Source organism: Haplochromis burtoni, unplaced genomic scaffold, assembly GCF_018398535.1.
Source record: "Haplochromis burtoni strain Fernald_Lab_line unplaced genomic scaffold, NCSU_Asbu1 Contig_278, whole genome shotgun sequence".
In the NCBI taxonomy this organism is placed as follows: Eukaryota; Metazoa; Chordata; class Actinopteri; order Cichliformes; family Cichlidae; genus Haplochromis; species Haplochromis burtoni.
Genome location: NW_024582639.1, coordinates 141,805 through 162,241, shown reverse-complemented (window position 1 = coordinate 162,241; position 20,437 = coordinate 141,805). Strand labels below are relative to the sequence as shown.

Here is a 20,437-nt window from a genome sequence, read left to right as displayed (position 1 = left end):
GAGTATATTAGCAAAATCACATAATAACACATCTCCATTTTTCATCAAACACGCTGCTTTTGCAACACTGATTTGAAATCACCACAAAGTTGCACTTATGAAACTTTACTTGTGAGCTGTTGTTGCTCTAAAAATGTTACACAGTAACACTTCTTGTTTTCCTGTAAGCTCTGGATTTGCTTCATGAAAGGATGTCAACACTCGGTGACGCAACTTCATTGTCACCTTGTCTCCTCATTTGATCCATCAGGGGGAAAAAAAGATTATAATATGTAAAATAATAATTTTATTTTGCATTTGAGGATGAAAACGTATTTTATCTCTGAAGAAAGCAACATGCAACAGAAGGTTTAATCTTTGATTTGATATTTCATGTGTACACTTCTAATGGTTTAGTTCTTCCTTGTGTCTTCACCGAGTTTACCGACCACGATTGCAAAGCAGAGGGTGCCGCAATAACACGCCAACCTCACACACTCCAGACTTACTCAACAGGTTCCGACACAAAGAGGAACAGCAAATGTATTGAAGAGAAATGACATGAACGTTCATATACATAAACATTCCCTTAAATATATACCAAGTTGACCTTAGAGAGAAAGCTCAGAGTAGGAAGAAGTGAAATCCTCTCTGGCACGGGATGATATATACAATCCTGTTGAAATTACCAAGAAGAGAATGAACAGAGATGACAAAACCGCCCAATCTGGGCTCTGCCTGCACATTTCTCAAATAGTTTCCTAGCTGAGTCGACCACCGCATCTACTCGCCCTTCTCTGTCCAGCCTCGCTACTCACTCCACTCTCACATTTGGAGGACGTCCCTCACACACAGAGTACCTCGGTGGGAAATTAGCAGAAGCCAAATGAAGGCAGAGACTGACTGCTTAACACCAGTTTTAAAAATCTTTGGATATCACCAGTACTAGAATTAAAATATACATGAGTGCGGCAACAAAGCAACCATTTTAATTTATATCTGAAGGAATTTTCCAAGAATGTGAGAAGTGCATTGTTTACCTTTGTTTTGACCCCCAAACGTCCCCAGGCATCCTGAGGACCTTCTGGAGGTTTCAGGTGGCACCAAATATGATTGAGAGGAGGCTGAAATATGTACATCAACCTTTATTTTAGATTATAGTTTGCATGTCAGGAGGTTATTTTAAATAAAGTTATTCATTTTTATAGTATTAATCTTATGTCAATAAAGTCTATTGTGTCTTTTTGCTTAAGTCCAAGTTTAGTTGACAAGGTTAGCCCATTCTGAGGTACAAGCTTGTAGCTTCTAGTTAATTTCAGAGACAGCTGCTGAAACCAAGTGCCAGCTGTGGTCTTCTCTTTTTTGGTTATGCTTTGAGTATCTTTAGATTTGGTGAAGAAACCTCAGGTTCATTGGTAATCCAGCCACTTTGGGGCATTCTAACACTGCCATTTACACTCACTGACCCTCTGTTAGCTACACCTGCTCATTCACACAAATATCATGCAGCAGCAACTTAATGCATTCAGGCATTTGGGCCTATCCAAGAAAAAAGGTAATCTAAGTGACTTTAAACGTCGTGTAGTTGTTGTGCCAGACTCATTTGAATATTTCAGAAACTGCTAATCTACTAGGTTTTTTGCACACAACCAGTTTCCCAAGCTGGGACAAGTTTGGGAGTTTACAGAGAATATTCTGATAAAGAGAAAATATCCAGTTAGCAGCAGGTCAGTCCATTCATCCGTCTTCAGTGTTTCTGGGGACGGAAGTCTGTTTCAGCTGTCAAAGGTTGAGAGTTGAGGCAAATCCCGGACAGGATGTCTGTAGCAGGCCTTCAGTGAAAATCCCCATTTGATGCCAGCAGGCAGACGGTAGAGGACAGACTGATGTGAGCTGATAGGAAGGCAACAAAAAGGGCCAGAAACTAACTCCATCATCAAAGATGGAACTGTATCCGTGGTTCAAGCTTCTGCTGGTGGTGTAATGGTGTAGACGTAATTTCCTTGACACACTTAGGACCCCTTAGTATCAACTGAGCATGATTTAAACACCAAAGCCTAGCTGAGTATGGTCACTGACCATGTCCATCCTCCTATGGCCACAGCATACCTATCTTCCAATGGCTGCTTCCAGCAGGATAACACAACATGTCACAAAAACAGAAATCATATCAAACTGACTTCTTGAACATAACAATGAGTTAACTGTACTCAAACAGCCACCAGCTCTCCATCCAATAGAGCACCTTTGGGATGTACAAATCTGCAGCCGCTGTGCAAAATTCTGAGAAATGTTTCCAGCATCTTGTTGAATCTATGGCATGAAGAATTATAGCAATTCTGAAAGCAAAAGGGCCGACCCAGCACTAGCAAAGTGTAAATAATAAAGTGGCCGTGAGTGTATATATAAGCCTTTCATATGGCGCTTGGTTCTCTAAAGTTTATCGGCCGCACATCCACGGCCATTTATAATCACCAGCTGAGTTAACATGTATGTCATTGGACTGTGGGAAGAGGGCGAAAGAAACCCACACAGACACAAGCAGGATGTGGTTAGGGTGACACTTACTTGATCTCCCACTTGAGGAGAAATGACAACACACAGGCAGCGTGTACTCTTTGAAACTTGTGGTTTTTTTTATTTGATAATACTGAATACTTTGTCCTTCGCCCGGACTTACACAAAGCATCAAACACATGCACAGTCCTCTATTCACACAAGGAACCCATTTCTCTATACCTTTCTCCGTTTAATCGCTCTCACTCTCACGTTACTCCAGCGCAAGAGGACCTTCGACACTACAGCTAAAGACATCGTAGACAAAGACAGCGAAAACACACGCACGCACGCACACACACTCACAAAAAACAAACAAAAAAAGACAGGTATAATAATAACACTGAAAAAAATACAAAGTAATGGAAACTGGAAAGAGTTTACTTTTAAATTATGCCTCTAATACTCCATCATATATATATTTTTTGTTAATGTAGCTTGAGGTTTATAAAACAGCACTGTAAACATTAAGTAACTGCTTTCTAGGACAGCGATAAAGCTTTCATTAATAACTGGAAGGAGCAAGAAAGTCAAAGCTAATATTAAGCGTATAAAGACCTTATTTTTTTATTACTCGTGAAATGAACCGTCTGCAAGAATATATCATGAAAACTGCTGTTTGCATTTACAATCAACAGATAATACAAAGACACTGAAATAACATCCCCGGAGCGCTGTTTTTGTTTCCCTTTCACACATAAAATCTGCAAAAAGATCCCTTTTATCCAAACCTTTCACACATCCACTTTTTTGTTCACTGCAAGTACTACTTTATATGTTATGACGGAGATAGCAAGGGATATGCTCGCGCTTTTTTCTGAATATGAATCACCAAAGCACTCAAAATGGGCGAAAAATTCTGCACCTGAGGTGGATCTGTCGGTCGGGGCGAACGATAATATCTGTCACATCAGAGTTTTCAGGCTCTTGTCTTTACTGGAACTCATCCTCAAAAAGTGCAAATCTAGTTCTAAAGCAGTAAATAATAATTATTATTATTATCAAGTAACAACAAAAGTATATGCATAGGTTCCTTACAGCTACATAACAAAGAAGAGGGGAGGACGTGAAGAGGAAGAAAGGAAGAGGAAGTGTGAGAAATTTGAGATATTTCTGATTGGCCTCTGGGGCAGTGGAGAGGTGGTGTTTAAATTTAGAGCGCTCATCTTCACGCAGCATAGACTGGTCCAGTGAGGCCAGTGACGGTCGCGAAAATCCCCACCCAAAGAAACCAGAGAAGATCATCGGCCGTGCAAGATGATTCACGATCTTTTTAAAGAAAGCGTGTCGTCGTGTGGGCGTGAAAAAAAGTTCCTGGCGGAGACGATGAGAAAACTGTGAATTAAGAGTGCTCGGAGAGAGAGAGAGACAATCATTTTAAACAAAATGAAATGAAAAAAAAATAATAATAAAGGCAACTTGGAATTTGGCTTTGGAATAAAGAAAACTGGAGGATGAGGTAATAAAAGCAGGAAGATGATGGATAACCAATGGCTGTCTGAATACTGGGAATTGATTGGTGGAGATCAGAGCTGTTAAAAATTGCTTTGAAGGGGCAGGAAGTGCTCTGTCTCACTGAGAATTTTTATCCTCCTGACGCCAGCCTCAGGAGGAAGTTACATCACTTGACCAGTCTATGTCTCATGATGCTGTTTTGTTGTTTTTACAGAGCTGCTGTGTCTGAGAACAACCCCTGAGCCTCTCCAAACATAAAGAGTGGCAAAGGGTTGTTTTCAGACCAGCAGGTCATTTCTGTCACATTAGCTTTGCCTTTTTTTTTTTTTAATTATAAAAAAAAAATCACTTTATTTCATTGGAATTGTGTACATTTATCTCCGTCAGGCTCTGCGGCGTGCAGTCGCATGTGCTTAGGGGTCCTCGGCATCCAGGAACTCCTTTTTGGGTGGTGCGACGCCGCGGTACCAGGAGCAGGAGCCGTCTGCCCTCTTGACGCAGGCGTAATGGTTGGCTTGGCGACCGTGCACCTGCTTCTCGATCATCAGGTCTGTCCACAGGCACTCCTCAGGAGCAGAGATTTCACAGGGCAGAGAGGGACAGCGCACAATCTGAAGAAACACAGCACAATCCGCTCTTTATGACATCAAACTATCAGAGATGGGTGTCACCTGAAATACCACTGCTGTTAGAAGACCATATCAAATATGCCTTAAGGTCTAATCCTCCAGATTTTCATTAAATCAAGCCTCAGTTTTGCTTCTGAACTTTCAGTGACAGCATGCTCATATTACCCAACATCTACCAGGAATTTACTGGAAATGTTACAGCATGTAATCTGGAGTCATTTTATCAGCCTGAGTAGCTGTGGTTACACGCACACATTTTTTCCTCCTGACTGAACTCACGTAGATTTAAGATATCAGGGCAACTGTTTACATAAGATTTGACTGTCACGCGGTTTGGTGTTTAGGCAGCCATGTATCAGTAGATATGCTTTCTTTTTGGCATCTCCCTGAAGATGGATAGCCATCACCTGCTCAGTGTCTTCATTATGACGGTTTTAACTCTTTAGAGTTTTAATACAAACAAACTCTCTGCCCAGGGGCAGCTGAGCTTGGAAGCTGCTATTTTTGGAAAAAGCAGAAGTGTATGTTTCCAAAGTTACTTCAACATGGTACAGCCACTCCTGGGAAGTATGTGGCATTGTGTTAAAACACACCTGAATGCTCCAGACCAACAAACTGCCAAAATTCCTATGACCGAAGTAAGAGTGTACTTAGATTGTACCTATATGACCATAGCCAGAGTTTACTGATTTATCTCTCCATTTAAAGAACTTAAGGAAACAGAACAAGCCACTATTTGTGCTTCAAATTCAAAGTCTTCAACTTGTGAAACACTAAGGGGCTTTTATTGTGAAACACCCAAAAACATTTATAACAGATTATTGCCATTTTTAACTTTTAATGAAATAGATCTAATAGATAATTGCCTAAATCATTATTACATCAATAATGAATCATTTGAGACCCTCAAAGTTTTCCATCAGCTGTGTCCTGTAACATTTTGTAGTTCACAAAAAAAAGTTTGCCTGTCTTAAAAGTAGAGCGCATAAGCATAAGATTGCCTTCTGTTGGTTTTTGAGGTACTGGTTAAGCTAGGTCTTGCCCATGTGCACCATAAATCTGCCCAAAAGCACCTTTAAGGGTCGCTAATCAATATATTACTTTGTTCCTATTAAACATCCAAAGAGAGATCAGAGTGAGTACAAGCAATCCCTGTGAGGTGAAAGCTCAAGCTTCAGTTCTTTATACTCTTGCCGGTGTATGACTTCATAGAGAAGAGATAATCATAATATGGTCATCTCAGCACAGAAGCACAGAAATCCTGCCCACCTGAGCTTCAAACCTTATGTTTGCGAGGCAGCAAAAATGAAGGAAGAGGGCTTACAATGGCTTGTGGATGAGCTACAAGATCACAGATTATTTTGAAAGAATACAATCAGTATAAAAAAATATGGAAGTTGAAAATGTGTGAGACGTTCCTTTTAATCTCTAGAACAATTAATAAAGAAAACAAGTATTCAAGTTACATTTACTGCTCTTGTGTTTATTCCCCTGAATCATGCCTCGTCTTGTTTGCTCTGCTATGTCTGGATGTGTAGTGGAAGAAGTGAATAGCTGTCTTTTTTTTCTCCACGCCACGAGATAAACTGCACATGCGAAGGCGGCCCTCTGCTGCCTTACCTTGCAGTCACAGCCCATCTGGTAGCGCTGGCTGAGGCTCTTCTTCTGGGTGGTGCTCAAGGAGTCCCAGGGCATGATGTAATCACACAAAGTCACATGCATGCTGCCGCTGGCCTCGGCCTTGCCTGTATATAAAAAAAAGAAAAGAAAAAGTACACGTGTGACAGACAAACTTCAGACATAACAATATGCATGGTAAACACCACCATCACCAAGGCCAGGGTGCATCAGTATAAATGTTCTGGAAAAAAATCTGAACTTGTAAACATCAGATGACAGATTCGTGGAAAACCACTGATGAAATCTGTTACTTTCCAGACTGGTGCCTGCAGGCGTCAACACGGGCCACCTGTCCTTGTCAAGAGCTTGTGTTTATGTTTCGTGCATAAAGGGGCACCAGTCAAAACAAGCGGATATTTCGAGATGAGATTACAAATCTATGGAGGCTGCACCCTCTCCACTTTGCCACTATCTGTCTGCATAGCAGCTCCCAACACGCATGTCCTCGCAGACGGGACTGACTCACATTTCAATGCAACTCCTCTACTCGTTAACCCTTCGCACTAAAGAAACGATGAATCATTCTGAAAGATGCCCCGGTCAGCAGAAATCTAACTTTCTTTCCCACTGCACAAAGTCCCTACATCTTGAGAAAAGAGAGTCGGGGAGAAAATGCTGGCTCCAGCAATTCCTCCTCTTACAACTCTCTGTAATTACGGGCCAGTGTTTGCGGGCGCATCTCTGACTGTGATGGAGAAACCAGAGCACGAATGACATCACGATTCTCTGTGTCTCCGCTACTCTGCAAACTGAGTCTCATTCTGACGCTGCGACTGCCTATCTTGCTTTAAAAATCGAAACAACCACCACAGGAAGAAAGCTGTGTCCAGGTATAATTATATTTGATGGGCAACACATTGGTGTGCCTCACAGAAGCTGGCTGGGCCTTTTCTGTTGAGGGTTGCATGTTCTCCTCATTTCCTTCCACAGTCCAGAGACATGAACATCAGGGTACTGGTGATATTAAAGCGGCTGTAGATGTGAATAATTGGCTGTCACTGCCTTATGACAGACTGGTGACCTGTCCAGAGCGTACCAAAGAGGTGAGGAGCTGAGGAAAGGCTGTCGGTGGAGCTGTGGGTGGCCGCATGATATATAACCCACAGAGGGCACCAACCATAAAAACATAAAACCCATCTACTAAGATTTTTTTTGCTTCTGTGATCTGAGTACTGCAACGGACTAAAGATCTACTAGTAACTAACAGACAACTTTGTAGATAAGGCGGGTAAAGAGCTAATCTAATCAAAACTGGAAATCAGCAGCTCATATTCCCATTAGAGGTGGGAATCACCATACATCCCACGATACGATATTATCACAATATTTAATGCACGATACGATATTATTGTAATTTTTTTAAATATTTTGCGATATTCAGATTCTGTACATAAAAGAAATATTGATAAAGTTTACCTTTATCTAATATCAAAGTATCACAGTCTTTCTCTCATTTCAGTCAGTTTTATTGTTGACAAACTGAACGGCTTGTATTACAGTCTAGTCCAACTTAACTGAATGCAACCATCTGGTACAATTATAGCTATTCTGAACTATGAAATTTATGAAAACGATGCAGCCCATTCAGCAACTGAAGAATTTGAAAGTAAATTAAAACAAAATATAATTTTACATTAAATAAAAAAAGTTTTAAACTTAATTAAAATAAAACATGTCTTAAATTAACATAAGTAAACTGTCATGTTCATTGCTGCCAAAAAAAAAGTTAAACACATTTGGACAGTGAAGGAATGTCAGGATTCTTGCTCAGAAAAAGGATCAACATGCTCTGAAGTCAGAGCATGTTCCAGTCCACAAAAACCTTTTTTGCAACAAAATATCGATTTCTGCTGTCCCCGTATCGATACATTATTAGCAAACAAAATATCACGATACTACACAGTATCGATTTTTCCCCCACCCCTAATTCCCATATGCGTCTGCTCTGTTTAGCAATGACTGGAAACACAGAATCAAAGCCATCCATGCTGTCTTTTATCTGCCTGCTTATTTAAAGAGCATTAAAGTATAACACATTATTTAACAGTAAAATATTGTTTCATTCAAACAAAACTTAAAATTATGTTCTAGACTCCTTTTTTGTCCAGTATCATTAACTATTTAAATATTAACTGTTAAATATTTCCAATTTTATTCTGCTTATCCAGGGCTGGGGTCTAACCTGGGCTTTTCCTTTGTTGGGACGTCCCCGGTACACTTCACCCAGGAGGGATCCTTGTCATCCTGACCCACCTCAGCTGACTCCTTTCGATGTGGAGGAGTAGCGGTTCAACTCTGAGCCCCTCCCGAATGACTGAACTTCTCGCTCTATATCTAAGCAAGGGGTTGGCCAGTCCCAAAGTGAGAATCATACTAAGCTAAACCAACTAAGGCCTATGTCAGACAGGCCTAGAGACTCGTCATTGATCCATCAGGGAAAAGTATGCATTTCCTAACCAGTTTCTGAGTGGTTACAAACCAGAAACTGTGACTCTTTAAAGTAAAAGTTGCACCTTTTGAAATGTGTTGGGTAAAATATTTAGGCAGATTTTATTCCATGCAAACTGGGAACAACTGTACTAATCTCCCAGCAACAAAAGCAATCACAAGGGCCTTTGTGGTGGCGCACCCTCTTGCTGGAGCAGGAGGAGACTAGGTATGGAAACCAATTTTTATCTAGAACTGGGAGTACACTGGCATGTGGCCCCACTGTGGATCGGTTAACTCTAAATATTGTCACCAAATGCCCAGCTGTGTTTTGGATTTCTACTATCTCTACAGAAGTTAGAGGTCAGAAGCCTCTAACTTCTGACCCTTTAGCAGCAGAATAAGCAGTTTATCAACTTGCCGCTAACACTGTTTGTCTGTTGTTTGGGCAGTGGGTTTCACAGCTTTTCCTCTAAAGACAAGCAGCTGCCTGCTGTGGCTAACAGCGGTGCTATTGAGACACTGACGCCAAAGCCAAACTGTAACGCTGTGGTCAGAAAGGTAAACAATTGGCTGAAATTTGTTGCTCTGAGTTTAGAAGGTTTGTTCACCACTTCAAGTTACTCTGTTGACTTTAGGGCAGTCACGTGATGTGCTGTTAGTGTTAAATAATGAATACAGCTGGTTTCAGTTTACAAATTTTGAAAAATGACGCAGATGTTATGCAGATGTAAACAGTCACTAAGGCATAAAATACCTCAGGAGCTTAAGCTGTACCACAACAGACAAGGTCCCTCCCAGTCTCCACAGGATTTAGCCAGCAGAGTATCATTACCTATAATAACATAAACAGCTGCTCCACCAACATGCAAAATTGCCCACTACTCTTTATCCGATCTCAGGTTTGTCTGCCCGGCTGTTTGCACCTGCAGGACCATATCTGATTATCTGTTTGCATGTTCTGTGCTGTGCTTCTCTCTGTCTGTGCATTCTTTCACTTTTTGTTTTATATAATGATGTATACAAACTATACATCGTTATACCTATCCCTCCGACAACAGCAGCTTCTTTTCCACAAGCTAGCTGAGATTATCAAATTTCATTTGCAGTATTATTTCCGGGAGACAGGGGATATTCACACAAACCTGAGATCAGATACTCCTTCTTGCCGGTGGCATCAAGGGTGACGCCGCAAACGGCGGACACGGGAGCAGTGAAGACAGATTCGATGTCCTGGGTAGGTCCCTTGAACATCTGAAAATTAAACACAGTGCACAGGGTATTAATAGCGGACTCAATGTCAAACCTTTTTGGCTAAAACAGTGAGGATATTCTTACCTTGATCTGTTTGACCTCATACTGGATCCTCTTGATGGGGTTCCCATAGATGTCGTTCCCAGAATCCACTTCTCTCTCTCCCACCACCTTTGCTCGAATCACTGGTTGGGAAACACAGAAACACGGCGTCAGAGGCTGCAGGAATTCATCGCATTTACTCACTGAAGCTTTCATTGTCCTTCATACCAATGAACAAAAGAGTAGAAACAAAAAAAGTCAAAATGATTCCCACTAAAAACGATAAAAAGGGAAACCTGCTAATGTTTGTTGGGTAACGGCTAAAACTTTGGATGCAGGCCCCATAAGCCCCATACTGTAATTGGTGTTCGTCTGCATGTCCACCAATTAGGTCAAAAAGTAAATGAACGAAACTAACTCCCCTCTAATTAAGTTAAAGTAACTCACAAATGAAGCAAAAGGTTAAACAAAAGGTTAACAACTATGTTACAAAATATCAGTTTCCTTTAATCAAAGCTGAAATTTACGAGTTTGTAAACAAACAAATGCATTTCGACAGGAATCACCCCATCACTGATTTAGCAACTGTAAACCATCTGTAACTTAAAAGGGGTCTACTATGCTTCTACTTATTTTCAGTTTTACATACATTGTTACACGGCGTTAAACATGGCCAAAGTTTCGAATAACAACAACAGTTCATGTACAAATAATGTCTGTGATCAATGTTCACACGTCAGCCTGCTCTAAACACACAGTTTAGCATAGTTTTTTCTACTTGTAGTTCTGTGTGATGTCACTGAGAGCAGACATCCCTAATATGCTGATGTGCTGAGGTGTGTTGATAAAATCTTCTACTACTGAGGAATAGCCGCCTGGACAAAGAGGCTTAAAAGGAGGCGTAAAGGGGTGTCCCTAAAGGACATGATTAAATTCAGTTGTAGTATATACAGCGTCAAATCACAACAACGGTTTCCTCGAGGTACTTTATGCTGTAAGGTAAAGACTACAATAATACAGAGAAAACGCCAACAATCCCAACACCTTATCAGTGAGCAGCTGGTGAGAGTAAGAGTGTACCCAGTACACAGGAAATAATGACATACCCTATAATAAATACATTAGTTTCCAGAGTTATAAATGTGAGGCTTATGAATACTGATATCTCAACCTTAATAGTACAGTATACATTATAAATTGGCTAATCCATCATAAATTTATTATGTCTTTTGTAGGGCTGTGCGATATGACCAAAATCTCATATCCCGATATAAGAATTCTATCGTCCCGATAACGATATAAATCACAAAAATGTAACATTTTCTGTAAATTCTGTGAATCTCGTGCAGCTCGTCTTGTGGGAAGCATTTCCTGATGCACGTCATGTAGCTGGAGTCGAGTGTTTTAACAGACATAAGTTGTAACAGCCGCCGTTTTCTTTGTGAGTATTTATTACACGGCGTGCTGCGGGGAAAAGCCTGTTCTAACGTTTGAGTCTAAGGTTTATTTTTTAGCACCTGACGGCTCTTTTTTACTTCTCATCCGTAAATAATCTGCTCTTTCACGTGATTCAGTTTATTTTGAAAAGTCTCAACAGGATCTTGAGCTTTATTGTGAAAGGTTTATGTGGAACATAAACAAGCGGACACACGATGCTGTTACCGTCGTTGTTGCTAACCACAACACATAAAAACAGGCGCTTGTCCGTCTGTAGTGTGGTTATATTAAATATAAGAGAGAACTTTAAGAAATTAATATAGCCACTACAGTGACCATCCAAACAAAAAAAATATTGCCGTAAACAGTTTATTTTGCGACACCACGAAACAAACGATAGCGTAAAATGAAACGATAGACGTTTTTATATCGTCATCTGATATATATCGTTATATCGAACAGCCCTAGTCTTTTGTTTTTTTCCGCAGCATTTCATCCAATTTTTCTGCTTGTTATTACAAATGAACAAAAGTGAAACCCATAATTACGTTAACTCCCATACAATGTAACACTGCATAATGGCTATGTTCAAAATCTGGCCCTATTTATTTATTATAAATGTAGTGCTTATTATAGTAAGTCCAGATACATGACAGTCATTTTACTTGAGTCATAAAAATTAGTCACTGGTCTCAAAAACAAAACAAAACAAAGCAGCTGGAAATGTTTACCACTTACAGAATTAGAGGCCAAAATCAGCATTGCACAGCTCTGATAATGGTAAATGGTAAATGGCCTGTATTTGTATAGCTCTTTACTTAGTCCCTAAGGACTCCAAAGCGCTTTACACGTTTAGTCATCCACCCATTCACACACTGGTGATGGCCTCTGACCACTACCAATAGGCAACGGGTGAAGTGTTTTGCCCAAGGACACAACGACAGAGACTGTCCGAGTCGGGGCTCGAACCGGCAACCTTCCAATTACAAGACGAACTGCCAACTCTGAAGCCACGATCACCCCGCCATCATCATTGATGATGATGAATGACGAATGATGATGAGTGTTTAGTAATGGGTAGCCACTATATTCTGAGAAATTAACGAGTTAAAAGCATTTCTGAACATACTGCAGTATGCACAAGTATTTCATCGTATTTTTTTAAAAATGTATTTTATTCCTTTTTTTGCCCTTTACTTTCTGGATACAGAAAGTAAAGGGCAGGTACTTTGTTTGTACCTGCCAAGGACTTTGACTAATAAATAACTGAGCAACACAATCAGCTGCCTCTCCAGAGAGTGTCTCATCCCGTGGATGAACTTCACTGTTTTGCTCTGCAGCAGGGAATCTTACTTTTCCACCTACTGCAGTGACAAATGATGCAGTTGAAGAAAAAAAGCATTCAGAGTGAAGACATCGATGACCTTGTCAGCTTGCTGGTGATAAAATACTGTTAGGTAGGTTAGGAGCGACTAGACTTTCAAAATAACAGTTGCTAGCAAATCATTTTTGGATGGTGTTTACTAAGACAGACAAAAAAAAAGAAAAAAAAGAATTGAAATAACTCTGGTACATTGGTGGTCATTATTATACCTCTGTTACCCGCCTAAGTAGGGTCTATGTGTGGAAAACACTGCTTATGACTCCACATCACAGGCTAAAAAAAAGCCCAAACCACCCATCGAGCTGCCATAAAGTCTCATCCAAACACCACAACAAAATGAATTTTAGCATCTAAAGTGGTCCAGTCAATGAAAACCCAACCAGAAGTCGCCATCAGCCAACATTAGAGGAGGGACAGACACATGACTTGGCGTGCAGCACAAACCTTCCTGCTTCAAAACATGACCAGGGAAACCATCACAGGACAAGAGCTGAGGATTAAGAATACAACTTGAAAGCTGATATACTGAGAAGGACTTGGCCAGAGGTTTGTTTCTCACCATGCGTGTGTGTTTGTGCGCGCGTGTGTGTATTTTAACGGCCTGACTGACTTCAAGCTTCAACTATGCTTAGGGCATTTATTCAGAATGGAAAATATGAGCAATACAGGGGGGGAAAAAACATAAAGTAAGCAGGAACAGGGGACACACACACACACACACACACATCTATAAACACACATACAGTCTACTGCTGCTGCTCTTACACCCTCGGGTTCAGTTTATGGCTTAGAGCAGATACAAATATGGAGGTTCACAGCTCCCAGAGTTAATAGTGTCTCTCTTTCTTTCTCCTTCTTTTTTAGTCTTACTAAACATGGTACTAAACTCTGTACAGAACAATCATTTAGTCTAAAAAATGTCCAGAAAGTGAAAATGATACAATGATAACATGTGATGTAAATTATTGTTAAATACATCTCATTATTAATTCAGTTAGTAATTCAGCGGACAGCCAAAATAATACCTGCCCTCTTTAAATAAACATGTACACATGTCCAAAATAACACTGCGTTTCCTATAAACACTTCTCCCCATAGCAACCGGTGGTTGTCAACCAATCTTTAGCCTTTTGTGACTGGTGTTGAAATAATTCATACTGAAAAAAACTATATATAAAAGGTTCACTGGTAAAGACAGAGACTAAAAGCAGAGTTAAGGAGCCTTTACAATGGTTTCTCGTATGAAAAAGTCGTGGCAACAACACATGTGGGCTGTTTGTTTTTTGGGTGTCTGTGAATCATTATAAAATTTTAAAATATTTTATCTATACCTCTACTAATAAAAAAGTATTACATTGTTTTAAAATTGGATTGGATTTAAATACATTTAGTCCTCACATCATGAGAACTGCCTGCACGTAATGCAGCTTTTTTCCCTCACCTACTACATATCATTCAGATCATGCAGTGTGTCTGTATCGTTAAGGCTGCACTTTACCGTTTGACTAACTATTTCAGGCTGTTTGTTAATGTGTAAATGTAACACTAGGCTGACGAAATACATCTGCCAATTTAACCATCATAGTTAAGATGTAGCTAAGATCTCAAATGTCCAACATTCATCCATATTTAGTCCTCAGAGCGAGTCGATTTAGACTCAGATGGCCGTTGGGCTTGCAGTACATTGGTAAAAATCCTGAAGAAGATGATGAAGAAATCGATGCAAAACAGCCTCCTCAGTTTACAGATGCGCATTTGGACCGTTTTCTTAATCTCAACAACACTTTAATTGGACCTGACTGCTAATTTTGAACTGACACCATGTTTACATGAAAGCAGTGTATTACTTTGTAATGTGAGGCTGTTCTTAAAGCACACTTAGATTGATAGTATGATCACCTTGCTTGGTATATAGCCTGAAAACGTAGGCTGTTATCTTCATATTACGCCTCTTAATGAGGACCGGATTTGATCTGAATGTTAGATTTAAAGGGTGATATAAACTAAATGCTGTTATTATTACGGCTATTGTTGTGTTTACATGTTTTTATAATGTCTCTATGTGGCAATAAAGGTTTTAGTAACAAAGTAACAAGAAAAACCTAAAGGCTAAATTACAGAACAGGTTTTAATTTACCAGGATTAACAAAGAAGAAGATGAAAGGTTTAAGAACAAATCTTCAGAAGAATGAATCTGTTTTTTTAATCAGCACCATGAGCACAAACATACTGCTTTTTAAGGTTTCTTTCTTTTTCTTTTTTTTTTTTTTTAAGAGAAACAAAGTTCCCCAGAATCAAACCCCCACATTTTAGTTGCACTTTGATGGTTATGCAAATGTTCAGCTGCAGCAGCCAGAGCGCGCGCGCGCGCGCACACACACACACACACACACACACACACACACACACACACACACACACACACACACACACACACACACACACGGCAGTATACCTGTTTGGCACTCGCTCCTGCATTCCTCCCAGTTTTTCCGCTCTCATTTCCTGACCTCATTCTGAGCCACAAACTAATGAGCAAAGAATCAGCAGCAGGACACAATACTGAGAGGAAATTACCCTGTTATTCACAACAGATTGCTGTTATGGGAGCTTATCTGTCTCCCTCAGTGTTGCAGACATGTTTACTTCTCAGTTAGTTTCTCCCCTTCAATAAAGCCAGAGCGGATCATCCTGTGCAGTCTAAACAGTGTGTTGCAGAGGCGGCAGACTACTCAGCACGATGCTAAAACAGCATGACTACCACGAGCCTGCAGGCAGCAGTTTCACCGCAGGTTGATCCAAAAGTCATCCGATCAGCAGCACTCAATCAGCAGCCATAAACCACCAACTGACCCACATTTCAAACGGTCCCCTACCGTCAGACCGGGACGACACATAATGACTTCTACATACATATTAGTTGCACTACGCAATGTTTTCCATGCAAACCCCCATATGAACGCACACACCACATCCTAAGTGCCCCCCGATTCGTTCCACTGCATGACTGTCCATTTCTTTTTTCATACGCCAGTGACCACCAAATCATCCCCGACTCTCTTGGTGTGGTTTGTTCAGCTCCAGGCGTATGTGAGCCTTCTGTTTAACCTGTCATTTGAACAGAAACAAACCGCCCTCAAACACAATTCAGCCGGCACCTCTGGTTACACCTGCATGAAGACCTGAAGGCTCTGGTTTACGCTGACACAGTTACCGGAGCTGACATGACGGTGATTGAGTCAGCATGAAAAGGATGAGCTGGGGTGGAGGTGGGTTGCAAAGCAGCTTGCAGGGAAAGAAGTAATTGTTTGTCCAAACACCCCACCTTATATTGGATTTGCCAATAAAATGCATAGAAGTGGATCAGCTAAAGATGAAATCAGAGAGCCAAGCTTGACTTGACCTGCCTGAAGTAACAATTTGCAAACACATTGAAACGTGGTGAACTCCTCAGCGCTTTTGCCATTAAATCCTAATTGTTTCAGCATGCAACATATGATGTATGGGCTGAACCAACACTGTACACCTCTCCAGGTGAGCCTGAAGCTATTTATTAGTGTTTTCTCCCCCACAGGCTGCAGAAGCCTTTGTAAAATCCTCCTCTTGATTTTCTTCCTAGCTCTATAGTTTTGTGATGATGAAACCTCTGCTTAACATCACAGACTGTTGACACAGGGTTTTAAAGATAATCCAAACATGCTTTTAGAAGAAAAAGTAAATAACAGAAATACTACTGTTGTCCCTCAGAACACTTTTTGTTCATGAAAGGGACAAAGAAGAATGGAAAGCTTATGGGAAAAAAACGGTATAAACCATCCAAATCCAGGTACTTAAGGTTGGTTTGGAAAACTCATAAAAGGCCTTTACTTTTCCGAGCTGATCTCCAGTACCTGGATTTGGATGTTTTATTCAGTTTTTGGGTCATGAGCTTTCCATTTTTCTTTGGCAATTGATGTGTTTGGTAAAAGCATCTTGCACAGCTCAGACAGCTCCGTTGCTATCGTGAAAAAATGAAGAAATACAGTTAGAACAATTACACCTTTTTGTCCAGCAAAAGCACCTAAGACAGAAACAGTTCAATCAGGTACTGTGAACACTCCAAAAAAACGAGACACTTGACTTTTTTTTATTATTATTATTATTAGGTTTGCAATCATAGCAGCAAAATGTGGTTCAGGCTGACATCTGCCTTGTTAGCGCTTATCAGCTAATCAGTAAATCAGAAGATATTTATGAAAGGCTCTGGCTGGAGATCATCTTTCGTGCACATCGATGTCACATTAGCTACATATTTAGAATAGGTGTGGTGAAGATAAACCAACTTAGTCATTTTACAGCAAATATTTCTTTGTTTCCCTGTCGCTACAGGCAAAAGACGTCAGGAAAAACAAACCATCTGTACCAGCTTTATTTTACACGTCACTGTTTTCTACAATCGGTGCTCATTTTTACTTCATTTGAAATTTTTGACATTATTACGTCTGTATTGATAGTTTAACTGTAAAGTTTTTACGCTATACTTTATGCATTTTTTTGTCTTTGAATCTTTTACATTTTTGGAGTGATAATAATTGTTATCAAGGCTGTATAAACAACCATATTATAGGACTTTTGTCATTTAATTTTTTTAGCCCAAGTTTCTTATTAACTATCCTCCAAAGGAGTGCCATTATATTTTTTTTAGTGACATGTGTTGGGGATGTTTCTGTATTTCCATGAAAGGACGTGTACACGTGCTGTCATCCACGCCATGTCCACTGCTGAGATCGGTGACTCTGATCTCTCAGACCGCTGACCAGAGTGAGCTAAACTGGGAAAGGGTGAGGGAAGTTCCCCTTTATGGGCAACGGATTTATATGAAAAGAGGATGTTTGTCGCGTTTGTGTGTGTGCGGTTGTACCGTGGGTGCATGACACTGCACGATTTTTATGGCTTGTGGTCTGACCTAGAGTATCACTTTGACTGGAAAACAGAAGATGACACACACAAACACACAGCTGGTTCCCGCCTATGTGGTATGTGTATCAACAAGCAAGGAGTGGGATCCCATTCCACCAAAACAAATCCCAATTGTCAGACCGCGCAACTTTTGACAATGTCACTTTGTTGCTGCCTACACGCACATTTCAGCCAACTCTCATCCGACACAGCCCGCCCTTCACAAGCCCTCAAAACCCATTCCACCCCTTCTTCACCTCTTCCTCTGCAGTGTTTCATCTAGATGTTTCTGGGCTGGACAGTGACATCGACCATTGTTGCCGTTTGCGTGCATCCTCCCCCAGCTGTGACAAAAGCTTTCCTGACTCACAGATGCTTTAAAAAAGACAAACAATTGGAACACCTTGCCTCTGAGACATCCTGTCTGCAAGACCTGCCAACTCAGCAAGAGATTGAGTCACACCTCAAAATAGAGCTGTCAATTTGCAATAAGGAATTACAAGGATGCACATCTTACCAGCACAGACTCAAAAGTAAAATGCAGGATGGAAAAAAAACAAAACATCTTCAGCTTTCTTGTTCTCATTCATACCATGCATATTTTAACTTGCACTGTGACTTTTATTGTTTTTCCCCTCTAAACACACCCTGAACTGACAGCCAGATGTCATCCGAGCCAGTGTGTCTGTGTGTGTCAGTCTACCGTGCATGGCGGCAGGCCTTTAGTTGTCTATCTGGGGTGTGAAAGAGTGTGTACAAGTGTGTGTCCGTACACTGCATCGGAGCAAAGTTGGGAAAACCCCAGAAACATTCCTGTAATTCCTCTCAGCACCACCCCATGCAGGAAGAAACTGGACAGGAATGGAAATTTAAAAAGGAAAAAAAAGGATTGAGGGAGGAAAGCTCGTGGTGTGACATATTCTGCGGTTGAGATTCAATCCCCCCCCCCCCCCCCCCCCCCACACACACACACACAAACCCATTAAATTTCTCCCTCACTTTCCCCATCCCTTGTCCTCTCTTCAGCTCGCTCCCTCCTTGTCTCTTTTCCCTCTCTGGTGCCACGTTGCCCTGCAAAATGCAGGCGACGCCGCTTCGTCCCGAGGCTGCTGAGGGTGAAGCTCGGTAAGCAAACACTCCCAGAGCAGAGGCTTTGGGTTCACACAGATGATCTCAAACTGCTTCCAGTCTCTTAGCTCTCACGCTAACAGAGTGGAGGTACACCCTTTGAGTTTGTATAAAGTGGATTTTGGGGGAGATTTAAACCACAAAGTTCATTAAGGTCATCATTAACTTATCAATAAGTGTCACAAATGCACTCCTAACTCCTCACAGTGTTGCAGAGCAGAACATTATGGGGATCTGACCTGAGTGTGTTTCTATTTTTAAAAATAATAATTCTGAAAGAAGACATTTTGGAGGTCTAACATTATCAACATGACATGGCAAAAAATATGACAATGTGATCTGTAAGTGTAGAGCCGAATGTAGTGCAAACTGTCTGGGCCATGGCCTTGAGGAGCAACACCCCTACCACCACCAGCAGCACCTTCAGGCTTTCCAGGGTTTCCAGCAGCTTAGTTGAGTCCATTCAACCGTGGCCAGAGGATGGGCTAGTTAGCTGTGCAGGAGCCTGGCTCACTGCACGAGAGGCCAGGTAAACATAAACAAGAACAACATAAACAACAACAGCAGCAGCAGACCCCGCGGCTGGACTCACCTACGTCGGCGTTGCAGAACGCCTGTTGCGGATGTACCGGAGCGCAGCTGCACGCTTCCGCGAGCTCCTCCGCCCGCCACAGGACCAGCAGCGCGAGCGTGCAAAGGATGCCGTTAACGGAAAACGGCATCGTGGTAAACACTGATGGCGATGTTTTTCAGCTCCTGCGTGGATGTTGTGCTCTGCGCAGATGCGTTGCAGTGTGGCTCCAGCGGCAGCGTCCCCTCTCCGTCGTTTTCCTAACGACACACACGTCAACGACAACACACGGGCGCGCGCTCAGCTCCAGGTAAAAAGGTGAAGTTACACGGTGCGTTTGGTGCCCTCCGGATTTCCCCCGACTTTCCGTTTTCTGCAGCTGTCTGTCTGTCTGGACTGTTTTTGTTTCAAGGCGTTTTATAAAGCTGGCCGTGCGACTCCTCCCCCCAGTGCAGGGTGGTCCTGCAGAGGGCGCTGAGTGCTCAGTCGGACCCACCGGACATTTGGATTTTTTTCTTAAAGAGGGTCCCAAAGGAAATTTGAAAAATATTGCCCCTGCGCCCTCATAATATCATAATACACGGTATTGGTTGAAAGGTGGGCCTGCACTCGAGTGTAAAGCTGAAAAATTGTTGCAACAAGTATTTAGACAGAAAGAAAATAATATAAAATCATTAAACTTGTATTACTGGATACAAAGTTGTGATAGTTCACACAAACTAATCTAAAAGTGACATGGAAAAAAATGTTTTACTTAAGTAGAGCTTATCAATTCCAAAAAGATTAAAAAAAAGGTTTGGGTGCTGTGGAAAATATCTATAATCTCACAAACTCATATTTTATGCACATAGGATTACAGAAAACATATCAAATGTCTCATGGAAAGTAGTAGCTCATTTTGATTCCGTTGGCAGTTGCCAATAAAAGGCTTAAAAACTAAGTGGGATTAAGAGGAAA

The 20,437-nt window shown here is 41.2% G+C and overlaps 1 protein-coding gene across 1 annotated transcript; it reads right to left on the bottom strand.

Moving 5' to 3' along the window:
• Positions 1-2,591: 2,591 nt before the first annotated feature.
• timp2a (TIMP metallopeptidase inhibitor 2a) lies at positions 2,592-19,933 on the bottom strand. Its single transcript, XM_005949868.3, has 5 exons — positions 19,502-19,933; positions 10,065-10,165; positions 9,872-9,980; positions 6,240-6,364; positions 2,592-4,601 (listed from the first exon to the last, which is right to left on the bottom strand). Exons 1-5 carry the CDS (start codon positions 19,629-19,631, stop codon positions 4,404-4,406), a joined length of 663 nt encoding a protein of 220 aa, XP_005949930.1. The 5' UTR covers positions 19,632-19,933; the 3' UTR covers positions 2,592-4,403.
• Positions 19,934-20,437: the final 504 nt, after the last annotated feature.